This window comes from Bos indicus x Bos taurus, chromosome 13, assembly GCF_003369695.1.
Source record: "Bos indicus x Bos taurus breed Angus x Brahman F1 hybrid chromosome 13, Bos_hybrid_MaternalHap_v2.0, whole genome shotgun sequence".
Lineage (NCBI taxonomy): Eukaryota > Metazoa > Chordata > Mammalia > Artiodactyla > Bovidae > Bos > Bos indicus x Bos taurus.
Genome location: NC_040088.1, coordinates 41,814,325 through 41,838,084, shown reverse-complemented (window position 1 = coordinate 41,838,084; position 23,760 = coordinate 41,814,325). Strand labels below are relative to the sequence as shown.

At 52.2% G+C, this 23,760-nt stretch overlaps 1 protein-coding gene across 11 annotated transcripts in view; it reads right to left on the bottom strand.

Annotated features, from left to right (window-relative positions):
• The window catches only part of FOXA2 (forkhead box A2), a 61,804-nt gene extending 38,807 nt beyond the window's left edge, over nucleotides 1–22,997 (bottom strand). For 6 of the 11 annotated variants that reach the window (XR_003514114.1, XR_003514115.1, XR_003514120.1 and 3 more), the window contains exons 1-3: nucleotides 21,841–21,926; nucleotides 15,992–16,225; nucleotides 1,210–5,253 (exon numbers count right to left, since the gene is read on the bottom strand). Coding sequence is in view for 2 of the 11 variants with exons in the window: in XM_027559571.1 (XP_027415372.1) it covers nucleotides 19,419–20,732; nucleotides 21,841–21,927 (1,401 nt within the window). In the remaining 9 variants the exon portion in view is untranslated. Of the gene's footprint in view, nucleotides 1–1,209; nucleotides 5,254–15,991; nucleotides 16,226–18,725; nucleotides 20,733–21,840; nucleotides 21,977–22,909 lie in introns of those variants that run through there. The other 5 variants (XR_003514112.1, XM_027559572.1, XR_003514113.1 and 2 more) reach the window with 5 other exon arrangements.
• Nucleotides 22,998–23,760: the final 763 nt, after the last annotated feature.

Below are 23,760 nucleotides of genomic sequence, written 5' to 3'. Positions count from 1 at the left end.
GATCGCGAGTGCCATTGTGTAATTTTCCACTTGACTTTTCATTATCTACCTGAACAAAATCAATCTATATGTATGGGATCAGCATACAATTCCGGAGATAAAAGCTGAAAATAAATGTGCTTTGCATATCCCAGAGATAAAAGACACAGTCCTTCGGACAGCCTTTTCTTCTCCAGCATATGTATTTATAAAATAAATCGTCTGTCAAGGAAAAAAAACTGAGACATAGTGGTGTATCTGCAATGTGGACTCTTTTGCTGGAAATATTGATCCTGCAAATGAGCGCTGGTTAATAAGTGCCCTGTCAATGATAGCGGGTCTACCCGAGTGCCGGCTGGGTCAGCGCTGCTCCCAGCCAAACTGCCCCACCACCAAAAAAAAAAAAAAAAGAGAGAGAGAGAGGAGAGACTTCCCCTATTAACACGGATTTAAGGCTAAGGACTTCAAGGGCCTTCTGAAGCCTCTCCACAGAGACAAAGCACATTGAAAAAATAACACTGTTAGAAAACCCCCCTGAAGCTTGTGAGGGACCCTCAGTCTTCAAAAAAGAAGTTGAGTTCCATCCTTTTTTTGTGGGGGGGACTTTCTTTACCCTAAAACCTAGAAATGGAGCTAAGGGCAATACAGCCCTGTCCACACTGGCCTCCCTTGGGTCATGGCCAGTCCCTCCCTCTGGGGATGCATCCTCATCAGCACTGCAAGTGTGTGCCGTGCTGGGCAGATGGCAGAGGCATCCAGGCATGTGCCCATCAGGTTCTGGGCTCCTTGGGGCACAAGCACCCCCCTGGGGGAAGTTCACGGGGCTTGTTTCCAGGCTGGCCACTCTTGTCCCTTCTGTGAGGCAGTGGCCAATTGCCCATGCTTTATTGGCCAGCGAGGAAACCCACGAGGCATGGGTCCTGAACCACTTTTTCCCCCAAACAATCACTCTGAGCTTGTGGACTTTATCTGGTCATTGAGAAGTAATGATGCCTTCAGCCAAGGACTTAGACAACTTGCTGCTCATCGTTCTTCATTCATCAGAAGCTTTAGTAACTTTGGGGAGGTTAAGCGTCTATTTGGGCAACTTTAATGTTTTATGTTTTCGTATCTTGGTGCTGACTAGTTCTGGCGGTTGTTGGTCTGGTAGTTTGGCCCAAGTCTGCAAATTGTGATTTTCATGCATCGCTTCCCTTGTGCCGAGAGCTCATATTCACGTCCAGAACCCACCTCACTCCCCAGACCCTCATGGGGAACTGTGGGGTAAGGTCCCCAGGAGCAGGCTGACGGCAGGGTTATGCACTTTTAGGAACTCTCCTGTGAAGGTCGGAGTTCAGCACCAGGAGAAGCTTGTGTGCTTTCAGGCATGTGGGCCTCTTAGGAGCACAAGCATCCTCCCTCCAGCCCATCTTTTTGTCCCAGTACCTGCGAATAAGCAAATCTACAGAAAACAGAAGAATACAGTCAAAGAGGGTTAGGCTGTCGTTAGAATCTCGTTTGAAAAGTAAACCGCATCCTGATGGCCTATTTTGAAAAGTCCCTATATTTTCATTACAAAGTTGATGGCTTTTATGTCCAGAGTATTCAGCCTCCATGAACTCAAGACATGTTTTGTCCGCTGTTTAATTATTCCATGATCCACACATTTAATCTGCATACTGGAGAAGCTATACTGGTAACATGTGAGCTTCATCCACCAGGTGAAAAGTCCTGTAGGAGTTTTGTAGCCCCCACCCCCAACAACCTCCCAGAAGAAAGAGGACATAAACAGCAGGATGTTTCTACACCAAAAGGCACATTTACCCATCCTGCATAACTGTCTCCCAGCATAAGCAGGGTCCTGACCCAGATCCAAGCTGCAGCCGCTGTTTTTGAAACAAGTATTGGCTAGAGAGAAGAAACTGAGTTTTTCCAAAGGTATTTGTAGTCATCGTGTCAGTGGTATCCTGGTTTGATGTCATTCCCCAAGAAAGAAAAATGGACAGTCAGAAGTCCAGTAAATGTATTTGGGTGGACACATTCAGATAAACAGAACCAGATGTCAGCGTCAAATGTCAATGTCAAATGTTTGACGCCAGATGTTAGCATCAAATGTCTCTAGTGCTGACATTAAAAAAAGAAAAAACCCATATATCAAGCAGTTAAAATATGTAAAGGAGATGAAGGATGTAACTAAATTTAGGCAGAGGGTGAACACATGCCCCTCTTGGTCTTCTTGGGGGTCAGTTAACAGAGGAGGATGAGCCCCCAGCCCCCAGCTGCTGCTCAACCCCTCTGGAACCTAGGAAACTGAAGACATTATATGTGAAAAAGTGCAAGCTGGCCTGATTGTATTTATCTGCCTAGGAATCCTAAGTTAAATCACTTTGCCCCTCAATAGTTGTCTCATTCTTTCCTTTCAGTGAGCCAACAGCATCTTGACAAAGAACCAAAGTGATCTCTTGGTTATCTCTTGAACTCCACCCAAACCAACAGACACAAAGGCAAAGGCCCGGTGCAGCCCTTCCCACCAGGCTTGATGGAGAAATAAAGAGCCCATTTCCAGATGAAACACTACAATGGCATCCTGCCCTGTGGATGAGGTACTTACCTTTTCAAGAATGGCCAAATGGGAATATGTTTCAATGTTGTGTTTTGTTTTCTTTCTTCCTTCTTCCTGCCTTCTGTTTTGGAGGGCAGGGGAAAACTGATGATGGGAACTGGATGAAGCATGGCCCTGAATCAGAATCTCTTGCATACCCCTGTAGCACCTTCCATTTGAGTGCAATCAAGATAGAACCCCTCCTCCAGGCTCTATGAATTGTCAACACAGAAATCCATTCAGAAGGCGGTGAGACCCAAAAATGAAGCCAGGAGAGAGGGCTCTGCCATGCTCTAAAGATGCCGCAAACTTTTCCACAGCACTTAAAATGCACTTCAAGTGGTCCCAGAGCAAGAGGGTTGCTTTTTGAAATGAGAAGAAAAATAACTATAAGTTATCCATGGTGACAGTTTGAAAAATGAATGAAATTTTCTAGTGCCTACTGTCATTGTGAAAAAAATTACTGGATTATGACACTACACAATGCTAAAGAGACATGTATAATTTCTTGTGTGTCTCATAGTCTACAGCAAGTTGTTGGAAACATTTTTAAATGTGAAGAACCAGATGAAAAATCTCTATAATTAAATTAACATCTGACCCAGAAAGTGTTGCCTTAATCATAGGATATATTCAAGAAGATGGATTGACACTCTATATGTGTGCCAACTTTTCTTGACTTGAAATGTTTTCTTTTCTTAAATTTAATTTTATTTTTAATTGGAAGATAATTATAATATTGTGATGGTTTCAAACATATTTCTTAAGTATGTCCTTATTATCTGACAATAAGAACTATGTATCCTTATTCAATTTTTTTCTGCCATGTTGTACACAAAGAAAGCATGATACCAAGGAAAGGAAGGAATCAGGTTTCTTTTAAAGAAATACAAAAACAGTTGCTCTATTATATGATTTGGGCAACAACAGCCTTATAACAAACTCCTTTAAAACAACACTTACCACTCCTGTACAGAGGAGGGCACGACAACCCACTCCAGTGTTCTTGTCTGGAGAATCTCACGGACAGAGGAGCCTGTCAGGCTACAGTCCATGGTGTCTCAAGGAGGCGGACACTACTCAGAGCCTAAGCACACACACCCCTGTACAGATGAAGGGCTGGGCATTCTATCCTGACTTCTGGCTGGCCCCAGCGATTCCATCCAGGTCCAGCTTGTTGACATAACATGAGCTTCATTAGAACCAAGTTAAATGTTCAAATGCACCTCATATTCTTTTCCAGTGATGTTACAAGAGAAAGATGTGGATTTGCAGCCTCAGGCAAAGGATATTTAGTCTCCGTGAAACCAGAGTTCTGTCTATTCAGTGTCATTTTAAAAAGAACTGCCCACTCGATGCAGAAATGACAGTTCCTTGTCTCAGGCATCACTTTAAAAAGTTCCAAAGAAATATCTGTAGCCCAACCTGGGAAAGGATTTTACTTCCCAACCCACTGAGACTTTATCACAGTTAATGCTGGCAGTGGACTTAGATGAATCAGGAAAACCATCAGATCATCTTCATACACTCATCTGTGAATTTTGGAAGCCAGACAACATTGGTAGAAGTTTTCTCTCATTTTCTCTCACTTTTCTTTCCCCTGGGGGCTGGGGAAAGAGTGAAAGACCAGTAGGGAATACACCGGAACTCTTTTTACTTTGAGGAAAGTTGAGCCTCCATTTTCAAGTAATTTGAAAAGTGAGAATTCTGATACTGAAGAATTTCAGCGCTGGCTTTCCTAGAAACTCAAGACTGATTTTCAAATAGCAAATACCAAGGTTCAATTTCTTTACAGTTGCGAGTTTCATTGTGAAAAGAAAGAAAGGGAGCAGGGCAGTAGATGATTATATATTTTGCTCGATATCACACAAAGTAATTTAACATTAATGAAGGACTAGTGGATTTTACAATTTTTACTGTTCCTGTTGTAGCTAAAAAGTCATGTCGTGCCCCAAAACCAGGCCTGAGTTGATAGGCTTTTTAATACAAATTTTACGTTAGATGAGAGGATTTTGCAGAAGTCTAAGTCATGGTTTGGGGTGAAACTGAACAATATGTTTGAATCCAGTGTCCATCTGAAGCTCATTTCTGTTCACATCTTTCTCCTATTTTGCCAGCATCCTGCAGTTTCCCAGCTCTGGGGTTCGAATACAGATGGCTACATTCTCATACTGGGCACCCAGAGAAGGTCACATGCTTTACATCAATGGCAATTAGTTCCCCTTTTTAAAATGGAAAATGTCATTAAGTTCTTGAATAATTCAAGAGTAGAGGTCACAATACAGTGTCCCTTTTGGGGGTCTTTATGGTGCAAATGGCAAAACAAGGCGATCCTATCAGTAAGAGTAGATCTAAGGTTTACAATGTAGCTCTATTTAGTGTGACAGGAAAATTAAATTACACGAGGCACTCATTCATCGTCACCCGTTAACAGGCTTGGGAAAATTGTGGATCCCCGGGGACAAATCACTGACAACGTGCGAGGCAAATAAAAATATGTCATTTTAATTGGCCGCCGTTTCCTCCGCTTGGTTTTGAAAATGACAAACACAAACTGGTCCCCCACAACTCTCCTTGGATATACGGTCCCGAGTGGCCAGGGCACGACCACACCTTAAGGACGGGTTAAAAATTCTGGGGGACACGGGTCTGTTTTCATAGCCGTAGTTGAGCTGGTCTGGATCCAGGGGTCCCTGGAAAGGAAATACAGGGGAAGGTTTCACATATAAACCGGCGTCCGCGGCTCCCCAGCCCGCGCCTGGGGATCTGTACGGCAGCCACTGCGTTTCTGGAACCGGGGCTACCCCTCAGTCTGCAGGGTGTCAGGAAGAGGCCAGGAGTGGGGACCGAACGACGCCGGGGCCACCAACCTCCCTCCCTCCCCAAGGGAGAGAAAACACGCACGGGCCTCTGGGGGCCTGGCACCGGGCTCCCGGGCTGGAGTCCAATGGATGGGGTCGAACCAGAGGCAGCGCGTCCTCTGAGGTCACCGACCGAGGGGAAAGCTGTTCCCGAGCCGCGCCAGCACATCCCCTCCACAAAACGTTCCCTGCGACCCCCACGATCCCAGTTCGGGCCGGTGGGCGTGGCCGCCGGGGACCAGCTCGCACCCTTAAGCACCCCCGGGGCTCGCAGAGCTCTGGGCCGCTCCACCCGCGCGTCCCGCCGCGCGCCCTGCGGTCTCCCGCCCATCGCTGCGCCCTGCGCACCTGCGGGGCCCCTGCCCTGCTTCCCGCTTCTCCCGTAGCAGAGCGTGGTGAGGGCGGACCCCTCCCCGGGGGCGCCGGGGCGCCTGGGCGCCTAAGGGTGAGGTTGACCCTTCCAGTGCGTGGGGTAAAGGACCTGGTAAAGGCAAGAAGGACCACCCGTCTGCCTGTTGCTTTTTTTTTTTTTTCCAAGAAATAATATCTATCTGGCGCTTCCCTTTTTCGGGCTCCCAGACCAAGACGCTGCGAAGTCCTGTGCTGGCCAAGTGAGCGCCGAGCGGGGCTAGGCGGACCCTCCTGCCCTGCACCTCGCAGTTCTGCGCTCATCGCCGCGGGCTCTTGGCCGCGCGGGGAGGCCCGGCTCGGATGCGCGCCCCAGGATGCGAGGACCCTGGAAGGGGGCGGCTGCCTGGCCTTGGCAGAGGGTCCAGGCTGCTAACGGGGAGCAGGAGGCCGTTTCAGAGACTGCGGTTCCCAGAGGAATGAGGACCGCGGGGCCGCTGGGTTTCTGAAGCGGTCCGACGTTAGTAACGCTTAGGTAAAGCAAGACACTTCATTTTAAAGAAAAAGTTCTTGATTTCAGCGTGACTGCTGCTTCGGGCGAATAATGGGTGTCGGAGCCTCCGTATCTTTGTAGTTGAATTAAAAGTCGAAGTAAGGAATACATTTCCTTCCTGGGGTGGGGGGAGCAGAGGGGTCAATTTAGAGGTTTTTCATTTTCTAAACGCTTCAATTTAAGCAAACACTTGGGGGCTCCGGGCGGCTGTAATTCCAAAGACAATTTTCCCTGGTTTTAATTCGATTTGCATTTTTTCAACTTCGATAATATTCAATTTCATGGCTGAATACACAGGTAAACACTGTTAGGTCGTGTTTTTTCGCCCCCCTGCACCAAACACAATGTTGCTTGTCTCAGAATGCCAGGGGAGGTGACACCCGGTCCCAATAATATCTGCGGGTTTTTCCTGAATTATTTTCCGAAATATCTCGGCTTCCTCTGGGCACCAGAAGCGTGACCTATAGCTGAAGAGCTCTGCAGGTGTAGGGAGAGCAACACAAACATGGCCCAAAGGAAGGAGGCAAAGCAAACAGGTTCTTATTCTACATAGAATCTACTCTAATTTTACCTAGAAACATTTAAAAATATTTTATTAGTAGTTTTAACTAATCAAAAAATGATCAATATATTTACTTCCCCCAGAAATACTTTCAGTGTAAATTTTGTCGCTAGAAAGACGAACACTGAGAAATACAAAGAGATAGTCTTTGCAAGAAGTTTAATTAGCAGCTTTGAGCTATTTTATCAAACATAAAATTTAGAGAAAAATATGTCATGAAATTGGTTAATTAGCTTTAGTTATATCAAAGCTGATATTTAACAAAATGCCACTGTTAGTAACCTTGGGGCCAGACGCTCGGAGCTGTGTGCAAACAGCTACACCAAAGGCTAACACAGGTGGACAGTAATCCTCGGACACATCGTCCACCGTGCATCTTGTAAAAGATAGTTGAGCATCATCAAATATACAGCTAGATTGGCACATAGTAAATCTATCACAAGTCCAGTGCATTTTATATTCCTTCATGAAACTGTGGCACAAGAGGTAAGTAGCAAAGAAACGACATACTTAATTGGTCGGTCCAGGGGTATTTATATAACAAAATAGCACTCTCAGGAACAATTCCTCATTTAAGGAATATATATTATATATGTGTGTGTGTGTGTGTGTGTGTGTATAATTTGGTTAATGGTCATTACTCTGAATCACTATTTCTATTTTAAATCCTAAAATTTTACAGATTTGAATGTCTGTCTTATTTTGTAAGATTTTTTTTTTTAACTGAAGAGCTCATGGACTATATTAGTGACTTTAAACAATTATAAGATATTAGAGTTTGGGCATCTTGGAAAGAATAGATTCACTGATTACAGTGGTGAGATGTTCAGAAATTTCTTTGCTTGAGGCTGGCTGATTTTGGCAAACAGTATCGTGCCGATCTCCTTGGCAAAATACTCCTTTTATCTCCTTGGCAAAATACTCCTTTTATCGTACGAAAGGGGTTTAAGCAAACGAGAAAGGAATGTCTTTTGAGATAGTATTGACTTTGTAAAAGAAAGTTCCTTAATTTTTTAAAAACATCATCATCATAGAAGGCTTACTGCACCTAAATCCTTCAGGAAAACTGACCTTTATCATTTGACTTTTAATTTTTTTCAACAATTATTGAATTTTAAATGATCATTGTTTAGGATTCATCCTAATCCTCCGTATTGTGGGTGACTGGCAATTATGTCTTTCTGTTTATCTTACACAAATAGATGGTGGAGTTCGATGTCCACAGATGACAGCCATGCAAACCTCCTCCTAGAAAAGAGCTCATGACGGGGACTCAGCTAAAACACACCGTCCGCTCAGAGGATGGCAAACTACGGGCAATAGGAACCTCATTTTCTTTCTCTAGTCCTAATGCAGGAGGAAACGGGGATCTTGCTAAGAACCTAAAAGCATTGATCATCAGAGTAAGTTTGCCAATTTCATTTGCTTTTACCCCCAAAGAGTAAGGCAGGCAGGCGATCTAGAAGCAGCTGTCAGGCGTAGTGGACAGCAATTGCCCCCTCACCCCCAAATGTTCAGCTGTGTCTGAGCAGCCAGAGATGGAGGAGGCTCGGCTGTCCTGGGGTGGGAGGGGGAAAGGAGGAAGGCCTAGGGAGGTTCTGAGAAGTAGATCTTGGGGGAGGAGGTGGGGGGGGGCAGGTGGGGGGAGGCTGGGAGGAGAGGGAGCCCAAGTCTCAGTAGGGAGCTTTCGCTACAGACGTAGGAACATGGGAAGCTGTGTCCTTTGGGGGAGCCGTTAGTTCTCAGAGGAAGGAGTAGCACCCCCTGAAAGACCCAACTGCTTTAGGGAGGATAGCTGAGGGTGCTCCAGTGGTAAAGAAATTGCCTGCCAATGCAGGAGACACAGGAGACTCGGGAGATGCAGGTTCAATCCCTGAGTCAGGAAGACCCCTAGAGAAGGGAGTGGCAACCCACTCCAGTATTCTTGCCTGGAGAATCCCATGGACAGAGGGGCCTGGCGAGCTACAGTCCATGGGGGTCACAAAGAGTCGGAAACGACTAAGCAACTGAGCATGCACAGATAAAGACTGTGGTCTCTCTGTCCCTTCATGATTAATAAGAGCAGGAGCCTAACGCGGGGCGGGGTGGGGGTGGTGGACTGTGTGTGTGTGTGTGTGTGTGTGTGTGTGTGTGTGTGTGTATGTGTGAGAAAGAGAGAGAGAGAGAGAGAGAGAGAGAGAGAGATTCTGTTAAATGCAAGGGAGAAATCCTGCAGTTACTTTTAGTTGTTTACTGAGCAAGGGCAAAATCTAAAGAGCGATTTCCAGGATCAATGAAGGGATCGTCTCAGGTTCCAGAGCTGAGCCCCCTAAATGAGTCTGGCATCCTGATAACTGCAGGTTAGCACCTGAGATCAACTCCTTCCCGTGGCTCGATGCTGGCAAGAGATACGGAGGCATCTTGTTCTGAGCTCTGGGAAGGGCAAGGCGAGAAGGGGATTTAATTGTCTGCCTGGATGAATCGAAATGTCCTTCTAAAGCAAAGAAATCAAGAGAGATTGGCCTTTAATTGGCAAACTCGGCTGGTTGGAGGGGAGTGGTGATTAAAGTGGAGGGGGGTAAAATGCAGATCAGACCCCCGCCCCTAGCTCGCCCCCACAAATTCCAAGTTTCCATTCTCCTCCTCCTGTCTAGAAGGCTAGGTGCCTGGGCTGGCCTGCGCCTGGTCTGACCGTGGTGACTCTGCCCTTCTCCCCATCTCAGTCTAATGCCTCCATTATCAGTTTGCAGTGGGGAGACTGGTTTAATCCAGAACTCTAATTATTTCCAAGGGCTGGTCATCCCCACATCCAAGACATCATTGGGTGCAGAGCGGGTCTTAGGACTCAGTTGTCCAGAACCTCCCCTGGAATCCCCAATGGGGAGGGGCCCCATCTGCAGGAAGTCCCACCCCACTTAAAACAGTCTGGGAACTTATCTTCCAGTAAGTAGAAAAGAAAAGGAGACCTCCAGGCCAGGAGGGCCTGGGGCAAGCAGGCAGCAGCCATCCTTGGCTTGCACACCCGTTTGCTTGTGTGCAGCTCCACTGGGGTGGCACTCTGCCCCCAGACTGCAGGCTTACTGAGGTGGGGTCCCGGTCTCCTTCTGGGATCGAAGCAGGCCAGTACCCCTTCCACCCACCCCCCCCTCCACCCTCTCCTCCAGCATCCCATTCTGGGCCAAACCTAGTGGCAGGTGTTTACCAGATCTGCATTTGTATGCCGTTGGGGGAGGCGGCTGTGGGGGCAGGGCACAGCTGCCTGCACAGCTGCATTGGAGTAAGGGTGTGCAAGGGCCCAGCTGTGGTCAGAGTGTACATTCCAGCTGTGCTGTCACCTGGGCTGTTGGGCCACCAGGTGCAGGTCAGAGGGAGGTCAGAGGCCCCTGATCAAGATCCCTGGTAAGGAGTAGAACTGACAGGTGACGCCTTGTCTGTGGATGGTTTAAGTCTATATGCAAGCCATTGTTTCTGCCCCTGACATTTTCCTCTTCTCTGGCATTTTTCTCTCCTACTCCCACTGGAAGAGTCATCTAGCTGCTGATTCTCTGCCCTTCCTCTCCCTTCCAGCCTTAGCCTGTGGCCCCCAAAGCTTGAATGGGGAGGAGTCATGGTCCAGGCCTGACTGATCCTCTGGTCAGCTTTGGGTCCATGGCGCATGGGAATTCTAACTCCAAGAAAGAAAAGGAGACCCTTTCTAGGACAGCGCTGGGAGGGTCTCTGCCATCCTTCCAAGAAGTGCCCAAGCCTGTTCTCCTTGAGATCTTCTTGTGTCTTTCCAGCCTTCTTCTAACACTGGGGGCTCCTTCCCCAACCCCCTCCTTGCTTACCATCAGTAACTCACTTTGAAAACCTGGGGGTCCTAGTGAAAGCAGACCTCCTATTGCATTAGAATCAGAGAGTTTTGCGCCCATATCACATGAAACCATGAAAAGTTGAAAGAACACAGAGGTAAAAGGCTTGGATTCAATGCTGAACTGTGAAATTGGAGCTCTTTCTCTAATTTCTCTCTGCCTGGGCCCATCACCCATAAATTCTGACAGCTGCTGGTCTTAAATGAGGTCATGTTCATTGAAGACACCTAGCTTGGTGCATGGTACAGAAGGGGACCCCACTCAGAGATGGTGGATGGAGTATAGTCATGATCAAGAAAGAGGGAGAGGGGCTGGGGCAGGAATGAGAGAAACACTAAGATGGTAGAAGATTTTGCCCCAAAATGCACTCATCTTTTTTGGGTAGACGGTAAATTTTCTCTGCTAGCAAGTTGTTGAAGTTGCAACTTCTTTCTGTGTGTAAACAGCTCAGTTTCACGTAGCTCAGAATTGCAGACTGAATAGAAGATACATAGTGAAATTGGTGTCCTTTATTTTAAATTTCTTAGGCTGGGCTTTAGAAGGTAAGGTGAGCAGAAAGCTCAAGTGGAGGGTCATCTCCTTTCTAGCAAAGTGCACAGGTTGGCATTTTGATCTCTCTGCTAAAGAAGCCTCTGGCTTCTACACACAACTGCCTGTGACCCAGGTCCTGTCCTGGCCAACAATCTACCCTGGTCCTCCCCAGAAAATGTCATTCCTTCGTCATCTGCCCTCCCCAGCCCCTAGCTCCCACTTCACACCTTAGCTCCTCCCAAGTTCTCTCCGTCAAACACTTCCCAAGGTTGTTTTCTATTTTCCAGGAAGGCACTCTGAACACTCAAGTCTTCAGATTAAGAGTTGCATGCTTTTCTTTATGTGAGCCAACATTTCAAGAAAATCCATTATATAACTACATCTGCTTTGTGAAAACAAATGGGATGATGAATTGAGGCCATATTTCTAATGAAATAAGTTGAAAATCCCATGGACGGAAGAGCCTGGTAGGCTGCAGTCCATGGGGTCGCTAAGAGTCAGACACGACTGAGCGACTTCACTTTCACTTTCCACTTTCATGCATTGGAGAAGGAAATGGCAACCCATTCCAGTGTTCTTGCCTGGAGAATCCCATGGACAGAGAAGCCTGGTAGGCTGCAGTCCATGGGGTCGCACAGAGTCAGACACGACTGAATCGACTTAGCAGCAAGTTGAAATTCACCCACATGCCCCTTATTTTGATTTGCTGGGGTCATGAGCAACCTCGGTCCAAAAATGTTCCTACTTGTTCTTGAAACCTGTGTTTTACCTTTTTTCCCCAAGAAGTGAAACCATGGAAATGCTGTTTTGCCTAGGAAGAAAATCTAGTCCTCAACCATATAAGTGAGCAGAAGTGGAACCACTTAAGCAAGTAGAACTAAAAACCAGCAAACAGTTCTGATTCCAAAGTTTTCATCTACATCATACCCAGTATTTCCCCCTCACGCACCTATCTTTATGATGCACAAGTTTTCCCTCTCAGTTCGTTTGACATATTTAAGTTCAGTCAATATGGCCTTGCTGGCACGGCATCCTGGCATAGCAGGGACTATCAGAGCCTCCGAGTAGCTTAAAGAGTGTCTCAACACAGGCACTTGCCCTAATGAGATGTGAGAACCTCTAGTTTTATATAAATGAATGCAGCTTAATTTGTGTCACTTTTTTTCCAGCACCAAGACTATCAGTTGTGTTATCTGGCAGTGACATTGCCCACCTTTTTTTGAGAAAGAGGTGTGTGTAAAGAGTGAGTCGATGCCTTCTCATGGGAACCTGGCGGGGATGGGGGGACATGTATAACAGGGACATCTGACCAGTGTTTTGTTAGCAGTGAGCACGGAGCTCTGAGGATCAGCCACTAAGGTAAAAAACTGAGGACACTGCTGTGCAGATGTGCTTGTGACACCATCCTGTGTCCTCAGCACCTTCTGCAGAGGATGAACAAAGACTCTGGAACAAACCCCAAGGGTGCAGGGGCTGGGGGAAGGGAGAATAGGAATCACTTCCAGTCTGGCAATAGGGACCAGGGAGGAATGACAGCTTGTAAAATAAGCCTCCATCAGTCTCCCAGGAGACAGCCGGCCTCAACTTGGGTGTTCCCTGCTTGTTAGCCTCACTCATAATTGGTCTCCCCTCCCATCCCACGTTGTTGGTTTTCTGTGTGTGGCTTTTGGTGTGAGCGTGTTAGGTCATCAACAAATACAATGGCGGGAGGGGGTGAGGGGGGGACACACATGATTGTTTTAAAGAAGAAAGGAGAGAAAGGATGAGAGAGAGAGCAGGAAGGCTGTGAACAGAATGCGGAAGATGCCCTAGGATTTAGGCTTCCAAGGCAGCCCCTGGAGTGCCAGGGGCAGCACGCTCCCTGGGAGTTTTGTGTAAGGGAGGAGCAGCCCGCCAGGAGCTGGGGACCCCACTGAACTGGGGACCCCACTGAGCACCACTGGGGGCACCATTGACTCCCAGCAGTTTTTGTTTGCTTGTCTCCGGAGGTGCCTGTAACACACTGCCCATATCCAGTGCATCTCATTGAAAAGGAATTTCTCAAAAAAAAAAAAAACAAAAAAAACCAAAAACCCAATTCTTGTGCCTGCCCAGAGAAAAGATATGGTCTCAGGAGCAGCCAAGGACCCACGGAGATGGGTGGGTTGGGTGGCCGGACACACAGGCCCGTGCCAACTGGCCTTTTCCCCCATCCATGTTAAAACAGTTTCTCCCACCCTCCTTAGGATCTTTCCCTCCAGCCCACATTCTCTTTTCTCCTCTTCTCAGAGGAAACCAAGTCCTGGGAGTAGTGGCCGTAAGAAAGCTGTGGGCTGACCTCTGTAAAGTGGAAAGCCAGCTGGCTTTCCAGTCAAGGGGTGGTGGGCCCCGGGGGGTAGGGGTTGCTGTGGACTCACTGTATTGTTTTCACTCCAAAAGGGCCTGAGATCCTCAGATATCTGTTTACTACAAAAAGAACATTTGATGGGGAAAGGAAGCAACTGATAAGTAATTAAACGGAGTAGCAAACTTTGGGAGAGTTTTTTCTTGTTTTTGTTTGTGTAATTTCGCTCCACCAACCATTGGGCGGCCTAGGTTGCCATGGTGCTATAGCCTAGGCTGGTGTCCACTGGGTCTCTGGCCGGACAGAGGCTTCTAGAGTCTGAAATCTTGCTCTTCTGTGGGGTTGGTGGCTCTCAGAGGGGTTGGTATGAGGGAGTCTCTTCTATTGGGTGGGATTCAGTGCCTGTAAGTCTGCAGACACTGGCCACAGTTAGGTTAGGTCCATGGCGGGGGTGGTTTGCTTGCTCAGATTTTTCCTCCTCCCTCCTAGCACAAAGGGGACATTCCCACCCCAGAGGCCCTGCCACGTTCTCTGGAGAGTTCTGGACAACACAGTTCAGAAGATCCCGGCTCCAAGTGGAGAGGATCTGCAGAGCCCCGATCTCAGAAGGGTGTGCTGTCCCAGAGAAAACCAGTTACCCCGAGGTACCTCCAGGTACCTTGTTGAGCAAACACACCCTCTCCTTACTCACCCCGCCCCCCCTCCCCCACCACTGAGCTTTTTCTCTAACCTCTCCCTGCCCCACGCCTCCTCACATTAAAAGGCCTCCAAAGCACTGACGACGGGCTTCTCTGTATAAAGCCGGGAGAAGGCAGGCGATAAACATCAGGCGTTTAAATTGGCCATTTGGAAGATTACATCTCTTCAGCGAGGGTCTTTCTTTCAAAACACTGAATTAAGGGCCGCGGCTACTCCGCACCGGCTCTCAGAGCCCAGGCACCTTTTTTCTTCGGCCGTGGAGTGGGCCGGGCGCGGTGACCCGGCGCCATCAGAGGCCCGGGGAAAGACGTGGGGCGACAGCGTCTAATGACAAGTAATTGACGGATTCGAGGCCGCGCATTACCAGCGGAACGGGGAGGCATTAATTATTTAAAAACGATTAGCCGCGCGTGTGTCCCGCAGGCGAGCCGTCTCGTTCAGGGAAGATAACCAGCCACGCGAACCGAAGCTGGGCTGGGATCACGGCAGGGCAGGCGCGCACCCCAGCCGGCCTTGGGCGCGGTGGACAAAGGCGCACGCCGCCCCGCGGGGACGGGGGAAGGAGGTGGAGGGCGCCCAGGCTCCCTACACAGGGAGGTGTCCACAGAACTGACCATGCCAATTTTCAAGACCGATTTCTGGCCTTTTGGGTTTGAGATATGTGTGACTGCGGTGGGAAGGGAAGAAACTTTCCAGCTATGGTGGCGGGTAATTTCGGTGGTCCGAGACCTAGCGAGATCTACGTCCTGGCGAAATACCAAACTGATCGAGCCGGCGCGAGCCTCCAACAAGCCAGACACCCAGCCCTAGAAAGCAAACCCCCAGGCAGAATGCAGATTTGGAGTGGGGAGGAGCACCTGGTAGACCCCAGGGGAAAGACACCTTTTCTACCCCGTTCTCCAAAGTCGAGGGTCTTGCTGTGTCAACTGGCAGCCTCGGAGCCGCTAGTTTTCCGAGCGGGCGCTTTCCCGTAGGCGGGACAGATGCCGGGCGCTGTGACCCGGCGCCATCAGAGGCCCGGGGAAGGGACATGGGGCGACACCGTCTGTCTGATCCCTCCAAACCCGGTGTCCAGGGCCAGCGCGGAGGGGAGGGCAGTGGTCGAGGAACCGCCCCGCGGCCGGGTTCAGCATTTCCCTCCTGGAACCGGCTAGTGGCCCCGAGGCTCCCGGACCTTTCTGCGGCTCTGCGCGCTCACGGCGAGAACCCGGGCTTCCCGAGCCGCTGGGAAAGGCGCTGCCCCTCCTCGGCTCCCGGACGGCGGGGCCCCCATCGCCGCTGGGCCTCCGCGTCCCTGGAACCCACGCTCGGGCCTCGCTCTGCAGCCTCCCAGGACCAGCGCGCCATCTCCCGCCGCCCCCACCCCAGCTTCTGAGGCCCAGGCCGGCTCCCACCCCCGCCTCCCCGACTGTCCCAGGGCGACAGGAGGCCCTCGGATCGAATCCCCGGCCCAGAGAGGCTGCGGGAGCCTGCGGTGGCTTCCCGGCGCTTCGGGCCCCCGCCAAACTTTCCAGCTGTGCGCAGGACCCAGGTTCACTCTGGGTCCCCCAACACCTAGCATCCTCAGAATTCCCCGCGAAAAGGCCACCTCCCCAACCCCGGATTCTCTCCGGCTTGGCTTCTCCCTCCTTCCCCGCCCCTCAGGCCTCGGAGCCCCGGGTAGGGCTAGGGTCTGGCTGGGGGCGGGGAGGCGCGCGGACGGCAGTGGGGGGCGCACTCCCTACCTGCGGTGTGGCGGGCGGGCGGGTGGACGGACGGGCGGCGGCAGCAGAGCGTCCAGAGCGCGGAGGGAGGCGGCCGACTGCTCCGAGCCGAGGCATCCCCGCATTTGAGCTCAAACCGAGCGACTGTTGACTTTAGCACACAAAGCAAAGATTTCACTGCCCGCTAGTTTAAAAATGAATATTTTACCAAGATATCGATCAGCGTTATAAAATTCAGTTAAGTACAATGGGATCCTGCAAAAAAAAAAAAAAAAAAAGAATAATAAAGGAGGGGGGCAATATAATATCTGTGCAAATTTGCTGAAGTGTGACGTGGCCTGGAAAGTTTACCCTCCTGGAATTCGGATCTAGAATGTTTTTTTCGGTTGTTTACTGACTGTTTATTCACAGATCACGGTTGCTTAAACCCGCGCGCAGAAAAGGAAGAAAAAGAGAGGGAGAGGGAGGGGAAAAAGAGACGCTGCACCCTACTACGCAGAGTTGGGGGACGCGGGCGGAGGGCAGTGTGAGCGCCAGTTAAGCTGGGGGCCTTGGCGGGAGTAGGGGCTGGGGCGAGAGGGTAGGGCCGAAAGACTCAGGATGCGCCGAAAAGCCTCCGGAGCGGCCTGCTCCCCGACATCCTTTTTAAGTATTCCTACAGAACTATATCTTATCGGCCGGGATCAGTGGAGGGGGGCGCGCTAAGTAGTTTAAAACGACCCTCGCACAATGGGCGTGCGATAGGAAACATAGCAGGTTAGGGCAGCGCTTTCAGCCCTCATTGTCCCTCACTCTGCCCCCGGCCCTGCCTCTCGGCTCCTTCGCCGCAGGAGCCTTTTATGTGATAATGAAACACATTTCAGGCTGGGCTCACGACGTGTGTGTCCCTGCCAGGGGGAGAGACGGCCCTGATTGCTGGCTGCGGCCTCCGGATCGCCTACCCCTCCACCATCCCCTCTCCTCCCCCTCCCCCTCCCCAATTTCTCTTCCTTGTGTTCTTCGGGACAATGTGGCATGTTAAAAAGGGATTTGGAGGCGGGAGGCGGAGGCGAGTACAAACCCCCCTCAAGCGCCTGGGAAGGCCAGGGTTTGAGGGGCAGAGAGATCCCGCGAGGTGGCAGAGGGCGATCTGACAGGCAGTGTCCAGGCTTCAGGCAACTGCCAGGGACACTTCAAGTTTGGGTGGTCAAGAAGCCCAAAGATCTAGTCTGGACAGGGGAGCTTGGGCTTAGAAACCCAAGGGCTAAAGTTTTGGCCTCTCACTCCAGAAATTTTCACCCTATGCAAGCTAGCTCTGCCCTGGATGATCCCAAGTCTCTGGGGGCCCCTAGAGCCCACTGGCTCCTGCCCTAGCCTGGCCAGCTGGCAGGCCAGCAGATGCCTCTGGCAAAACCAAAGCAGAGCCCACTCTGCCCACACAACCCCCATTTGGCCTCTGAGGTTTCCGCTCTTATTGGCCCTGATTTTACTCCTGCTAGGCTATTTTTGAAAGGAGGCAGTGTGATTTGTAAGAATTTATTCTGGGTCTTCCTTTATGCTTTGGGGTTTTCCTTTAAGGATCACAGCATACCCACTCATCTCCTTGGCCCTGTAATCCTGGCTTGCTAACCTGGCCTAACAGGTCACTTGGCAAGGTCCCAGGAGTTTGGAGGGTAGGGCGCAAACCTGCAGACCCCTGGAATCCAACCCTTGGCAGGGGGCACCTGGCCAGACATGCCGGACACCCTCTTACCTCTGCCTCATTCCCCAATATACCTATTTTAAAGATTTCCATCAGAACTCCAAGATCCCTTTTAAAATCTCTTCCAGGAGAAAGTCCTTTGTTTCTCCAGACCAAATGCTCAAATGCATGATTCCAGAAGCCTCACTACCTCTGGGCTGCAGCGAGTTCTACCAAGGTTGTGCAGAACATCTAAGTGAAGGTAGAGGGTGGGATGGGGTGGTGGTGGATCGTAAACAGAAGCCTGTTGTCAAATGCAGGTAGAGACCCAATTCCAGGAAAAGGTGAAGAGAGAGGCAATGACAAAAAGGAAAAGGGCTGCACCAGGAATTTGCAAGTCCAATCTGGACTCACTGTGAAGGTAGGCCCAGGATTGGGAATACAGCAAACACACACACACACACACACACACACACACACGAAATCCAGGATTTTTTTTTTTTTTCCTCCAAGAGAAACCAGGCCCAGTGTGCAAGAGATGTCAACAACATTTCACCTTCACATGGCCCAGCTGGAAAATATGGATATGGAGTGTGGTTTTTGCCAGGCTTTGGAGATGAACCTGCATCAACCCCATAACCCCCAGAATGGTTCACCTAGGATCTTTGAGTTTCATTTTGTGTAAAGTTAAACTCAAAATTCAAAAAGTCACCTTGAACAATGTTGAGTTCCATTAATGATGTTCTTGCTGGAGTATTTAGGGTGAAGTGTACTGAAGTCTGAAATTTACTCTGAAATGCATCTAGGAACATAAGTAGACTGATGGAGGTGTGGATAGATGGGTCAGACATCCAGTATAACAAGTATACTGAGCTGAGAACTATAGGATCTGAGCAATGGGTGTGTGTCTGTTTACTGTAAAATTCATTCAACTCTAAGTTTGTCTGAAATGTTGACAATAAAATGTTGATAAAGCAGCAACCATCGCCCTCCAAATAAAATGAAACCTGCAACCAGTCAGGGTCTCCCTCCCTCAATTTTAAAATATATCCCGGATATGTTTATTTTTTTAAATCAGGCAAAGGAAAAAAAATCTTGAAGATTCAAAGCAAAAAACTGGCAATAACACTTTAATATAGATTTGTGGAACTCTGGTCCTTGCAGTCAGAACACACATTTATAAGCCATAAATAAAGCACGCAGAAACCATAAATTAGTCAGACTTGAGACCTGGATTTCACCGTATCAAGAATGCGAATGCTTTTTTCTTTTCTTTTCTTGGGCATTTACAACAGTCCCTTACATTATTATTTTTTTTTCTCTTTTTAAAACAATAGTACAACTCTTGTTTTCTGTTAAAACTACATAGTTTTACACTGAGTCACTCACAAAAGTTTGTGTTTTTTTCTTTTTCTTTTTTTTAATAAAGTAAGACTTCCCTGCAACGACAGTAATGAAGAGGAACCACAACAACAAAAAGTCAAGAATTGGCAGGTTCTTAGAGAAGCAGGCGTCTACACAGTAGTGGAAACTGAGGCTTTTCTTCTTTTTTAAAAACTGTTTAGCTTTTTCTTTTTCCCTCCTTATATAGGATGGTAGACATCAGTGTGGCCCACGTGAGGGAGGGAAGGACTGCAGAGGGTGAGGGGAGACCTCTGTGGGGGGGCAGGGCAGGGTGTGAAGGGTCCTTCTCCCTTGCACCTTTCCAGCAGCCCTTCCTCAGAGTCTCCACCCCACTTCCTGTCTCTCCCATCTGGGTCCCGGGCTAGCCGGGTCGCCGCTGTCTTCTTACGAGGAGTTCATAATGGGCCGGGAGTACACCCCCTGGTAGTAGGAGGTGTCTGCGGCCAGGGGCGAGGCATCCAGGCCCGCTTTGTTCGTGACCGGGCCCATGGCCAGGCTTCCCGGCATGGGGGACCCGTAGCCGGGGTAGTGCATCACCTGTTCGTAGGCCTTGAGGTCCATTTTGTGGGGCTGGTGGTGGTGATGGCTGTGATGGTGCTGCTGCTCTGACGACATGAGGTTGTTGATGGAGAAGGGGTGGTTGAAGGCGTAGTGGTGCTCCGGCTTCAGGTGGGCCTCGGGCGGCAGGCCCGGGTGATGCGGAGGGCCCAGCAGGTGGGCCGCGGCCTGCTGCTGCTGCCCGGGCGAGGGCGCCGGCTCCGGGGGGCTCAGCGCCGAGGCCGGCGTCCCCTTCAGCTCCCCAAGGCCCCCTCGCTTGTGCTCCTGGCACGGGGAGGCGCTTGAGTGGGGTGACTCGGTGCCCGCCGGAGTCTCGGGAGCCGGCCCGGCGGCCGCCTCTCCGAGCGGACCCTGCGAGGCCTGGGCCCCGGCGGAGGCGGCCGCCTTCTTGCCGCCGCCCGCGGCGCCCGCGGCCTCCTTCAAGGCCAGCTGCTTCTCGCACTTGAAGCGCTTTTGGCGGCGCAGGTAGCAGCCGTTCTCGAACATGTTGCCGGAGTCGGGGTGCAGGGTCCAGAAGGAGCCCTTGCCGGGCTTGTCGGGCGAGCGGGGCACCTTGAGGAAGCAGTCGTTGAAGGACAGCGAGTGGCGGATGGAGTTCTGCCAGCGCTGCTGGTTCTGCCGGTAGAAGGGGAAGAGGTCCATGATCCACTGGTAGATCTCGCTCAGCGTCAGCATCTTGTTGGGGCTCTGCTGGATGGCCATGGTGATGAGCGAGATGTATGAGTAGGGCGGCTTGGCGTGCGTGTAGCTGCGCCGGTACGTCTTGGGGTCGCGCGCGCGGCTCAGGCCCGCCTGCCCGTACATGGGGCTCATGGAGTTCATGTTCGCGTAGGGCGCCAGGCCGCCCATGGCCCCGGCCGCCTGCCCCCCTAGCGGGCTCAGGCTCGGGCTCAGGTGCGGCCCCATGCCCCCCACGCCGGCCGCCCCGGCCGAGCCGCTCATGCCGGCCATGGCGCCCGCCCCGGGGGACATGCCGGCCAGGGACGGGCTCATGCCCGCGCCCACGTACGACGACATGTTCATGGAGCCGGCGCTCATGTTGCCCGAGCCGCTGCCCATGGCGGCCGCCGACATGCTCATGTACGTGTTCATGCCGTTCATCCCCAGGCCGGCGTTCATGTTGCTCACCGAGGAGTAGCCCTGAGAACAGAGCCCGAAGGGAGGCGCACAGCATTAGCACCGCAGCTGGAGAGCTCCCGGCCGCCTGGCCGGACCCCCGCCCCACACCCCACATCCCACGCCCCACACCCGGCCATCGGGCCAGCCCAGGCCCCCGCCTCCAGGGAGGCCTCCAGGGAGCCCTCCAGGGAGTCCTGCCTTCGCGCGGCCCCGGCCGGGGCCCCGACCCAGCGTCCGTGTCACCCGGAGCGCGCCGCGATCGCCCTCGGAGAGGGGGCGCAGGGGCTGCGGCTCTGCGCTCGTGGTCACCCCTCAGCCCTCCTGCGCCCGGTTCAGATTCTACAGCAGTGGTCTCCAGGAGCGCGCTGAGCCAGGCACCCCCAAATGCATCTCCCCTCTGCAGAATCTCCCCGACTCTCAAGCCAGTACACCGAGCAGGCGCCGCTGCCTCGGAAGCCACCTCCAACCCTGGCCAGCGACCTGTGGGACACGGCGCCGGGCGGTCTCCCGCGGAGACGATCCCAGGGTCCTCTCCGTTCAGCCTTCCTCCCGGACCCCATCCTGGTCCCCGGGGGAACCTAGACGCGGTTCCCGCGCGGAGCCTTTGGCCACCCTGAGACATTGAGTGGCGGGAGGGGAAGGGGACCGCGAACTGAACTGCTCGCGGCTGGGCTCTGTAGCCACAAACTTTCTTCCTCTTTGTCGTCTCGTCCTCGACCTTTTTTTTCTCTACCCCAGCCCCCGACTCCTGCCCACCTTCTCCTCTCCAGCTCCCCACCCCCTCGCCGGCCGACCTCCCACCCCTCCCCAGCCGCGCGCTGCCAAACACAACTCTGTTAGGATAGTGCGTGGCTCGGCCACGGAGAGGATTTGGAGGCGCCGCAAGTCAATATTTGATCACAAAGTTAATATTATCTCAAGGCTAACAGTGTGTCGTATAAAAAAAAAGAGAGACCCATTTGAGTCGAAGGAGGGTGGGAAAGGCGGCTGCCCCGAGAGGCTGGGGTGGTGTTGGGGGTGGTGTTGGGGTGGGGTGGGGGGCCGGGAGCCGGCCAGTGAAGCGGTCCCGAGGTTGGGACCGAGGGCAGACGCCGCCACCCAGCTTTCCCCGGCAAAGCCGAATGCCTACCTCGGGCTCGGTGTAGTAGCTGCTCCAGTCGGACGGCTCGTGCCCTTCCATCTTCACCGCTCCCAGCATACTGGAAGCCGAGTGCATGGCAGTTTAAAATTTAACAGCCACAACAAACGATCGGCAATCACCCCCCCCACCCCCACCCTCCTTAAAAAAAAAAAAAAAAAAAAGTCGGCCGAGGCACGGTCCCCTCCCTCCCTCTCGCTCTCCCTGTCTCTCGGCCCCGCTCCCTCGGCCGGCCGGAGGCGGTGGTGGGAAGTGGGCGGGAGGTCTGGGTCGTGGGAGGAGGGGGCCGGGGGTAGGAGGAGGCCCGGAGCCGAGCCCCGCCGCCGGAGCGCCAGCCGCCGCCGCGCTCGCGGGCTGCCCGGTGGAGGCCGAGGCTGGCAGTGCCGAGCTGCCCGGAGGCGGCGGGAAGCGCGCGGCGCGGGGGCGGGTGGGGGGGCGGAGAGGAGGAGGAGGAGGAGGAGGAGGAAGGGGTGGAGGAGGGAGGGGGAGGAGGTGTGGACCGCGCAGCGGACAAGTGCCGCAGTGACGTGGGCGGCTGGTGATATAGCGCGGCGCGCCGGCGCGGGCCTCCAATCCCCAGACCCGGGGCAGCCCATTTGAATAATCAGCTCACACCTGGGCGAGAGGGAGCCCCGGCCTGCGCCCCGCACCTGCCCGTCCCCCCCACCCACTCAGCCGCCCTGCACCCCCGCGCGCGGAGCCTCGACAGGAGAGCCAAGAGGGTGGACGCGGGCCTCTCGGGGGTCCAGCCCCCACTTTCGTCTGCGGGGCGTCCCCGCGGGAGGAGGACCCCTGAGGAGGCCACCCAGTGGAGCGGCCCCGGGCTCTGACCCCTACCACCAACCCTCCCCCCGCCCGCCGAGTCTCATTGTGCCGGGCGCCTGGTACGTCGGTCCGAGGGCGCGTCCGGCCTCCGCTCAGGCTCCGCAGAGCCTTATCAAAGCCACATTTATTTATCCCGGTTTCTGCGCTCGCAGGGTTCATTCCCTGTCAAAACAGCCAGCTGGTGACAGAGCCAGTTTGCAAAGCGCTGTCCTATGTAGCAAAACTGTGTACACACCTTGAACTCCCCGGCCGCTGCTGCTGGGAGGCCACTCCCGTTACAGTTAAGACCCAGAGCGGCTACGGAAGGCCTGCGGTCCCGCCGCCCCGGCTTTTTGCCTCCTCCGAGCCCGGCTTCCAGGGCCCGACCGGGCGGCTGGCGGGGACAAGCCCCGTCCCACTGTCCCGGCGCCGGGTGCAGGGCGCAAGCGGCCCCGCCAGCAGCTGCGACGGTTGGGAGACTATTTGTCTCTGACAGAACAGAGTGTTTCAAGGTTACTTTTCAGCCACAACCGAAGTACCCACAGCGTTTCATAACTAAAACAAACAAGGCCTGAGGTGAGGGGTGAGGCAAGAGGAGAGAGGGGAATTAAGGAATCAATACTGGGGCAAAAAGAGTCCGCCCGAGGGGCTCTGTGGTCTCCGCTTTCCCGAGGAACTGTTTTATGAGAATTTGCAACCCTAGCACCATATTCGTCCTTTTATTTTCGATCCAACTTCCAATTCAAATGATCATCTGTTCTGGGTTAGATACGGAGACCTCAGTGAGCCAGATTTGGGGTGGGGGTGGTAGGGAATACTACTACAGGTGTTTGGAGGTGGACACACTTTCTTGATTCTAAAAACCCAGCTGGGCCGTGAGGATGCAGCCTTGAGCCCTCAACCCCACAGAGAGAGGAAACAGTGGGTATCTGCCCCACCTGTCCAGAGTTGTGGGGAGTGGTGGCCAAAGACAGAAGCGAGGTGGCAGGCACGGAACTGAGCATCTAGAGCGGAAGGCCGGGTAAGGGTCAGGCCAGAGGACAGGGGCGGAGCAGTGGGCTGGGGCAACTCCCACCCCTTTCCTCTACTCCAGGGCGCTAGAGCCTG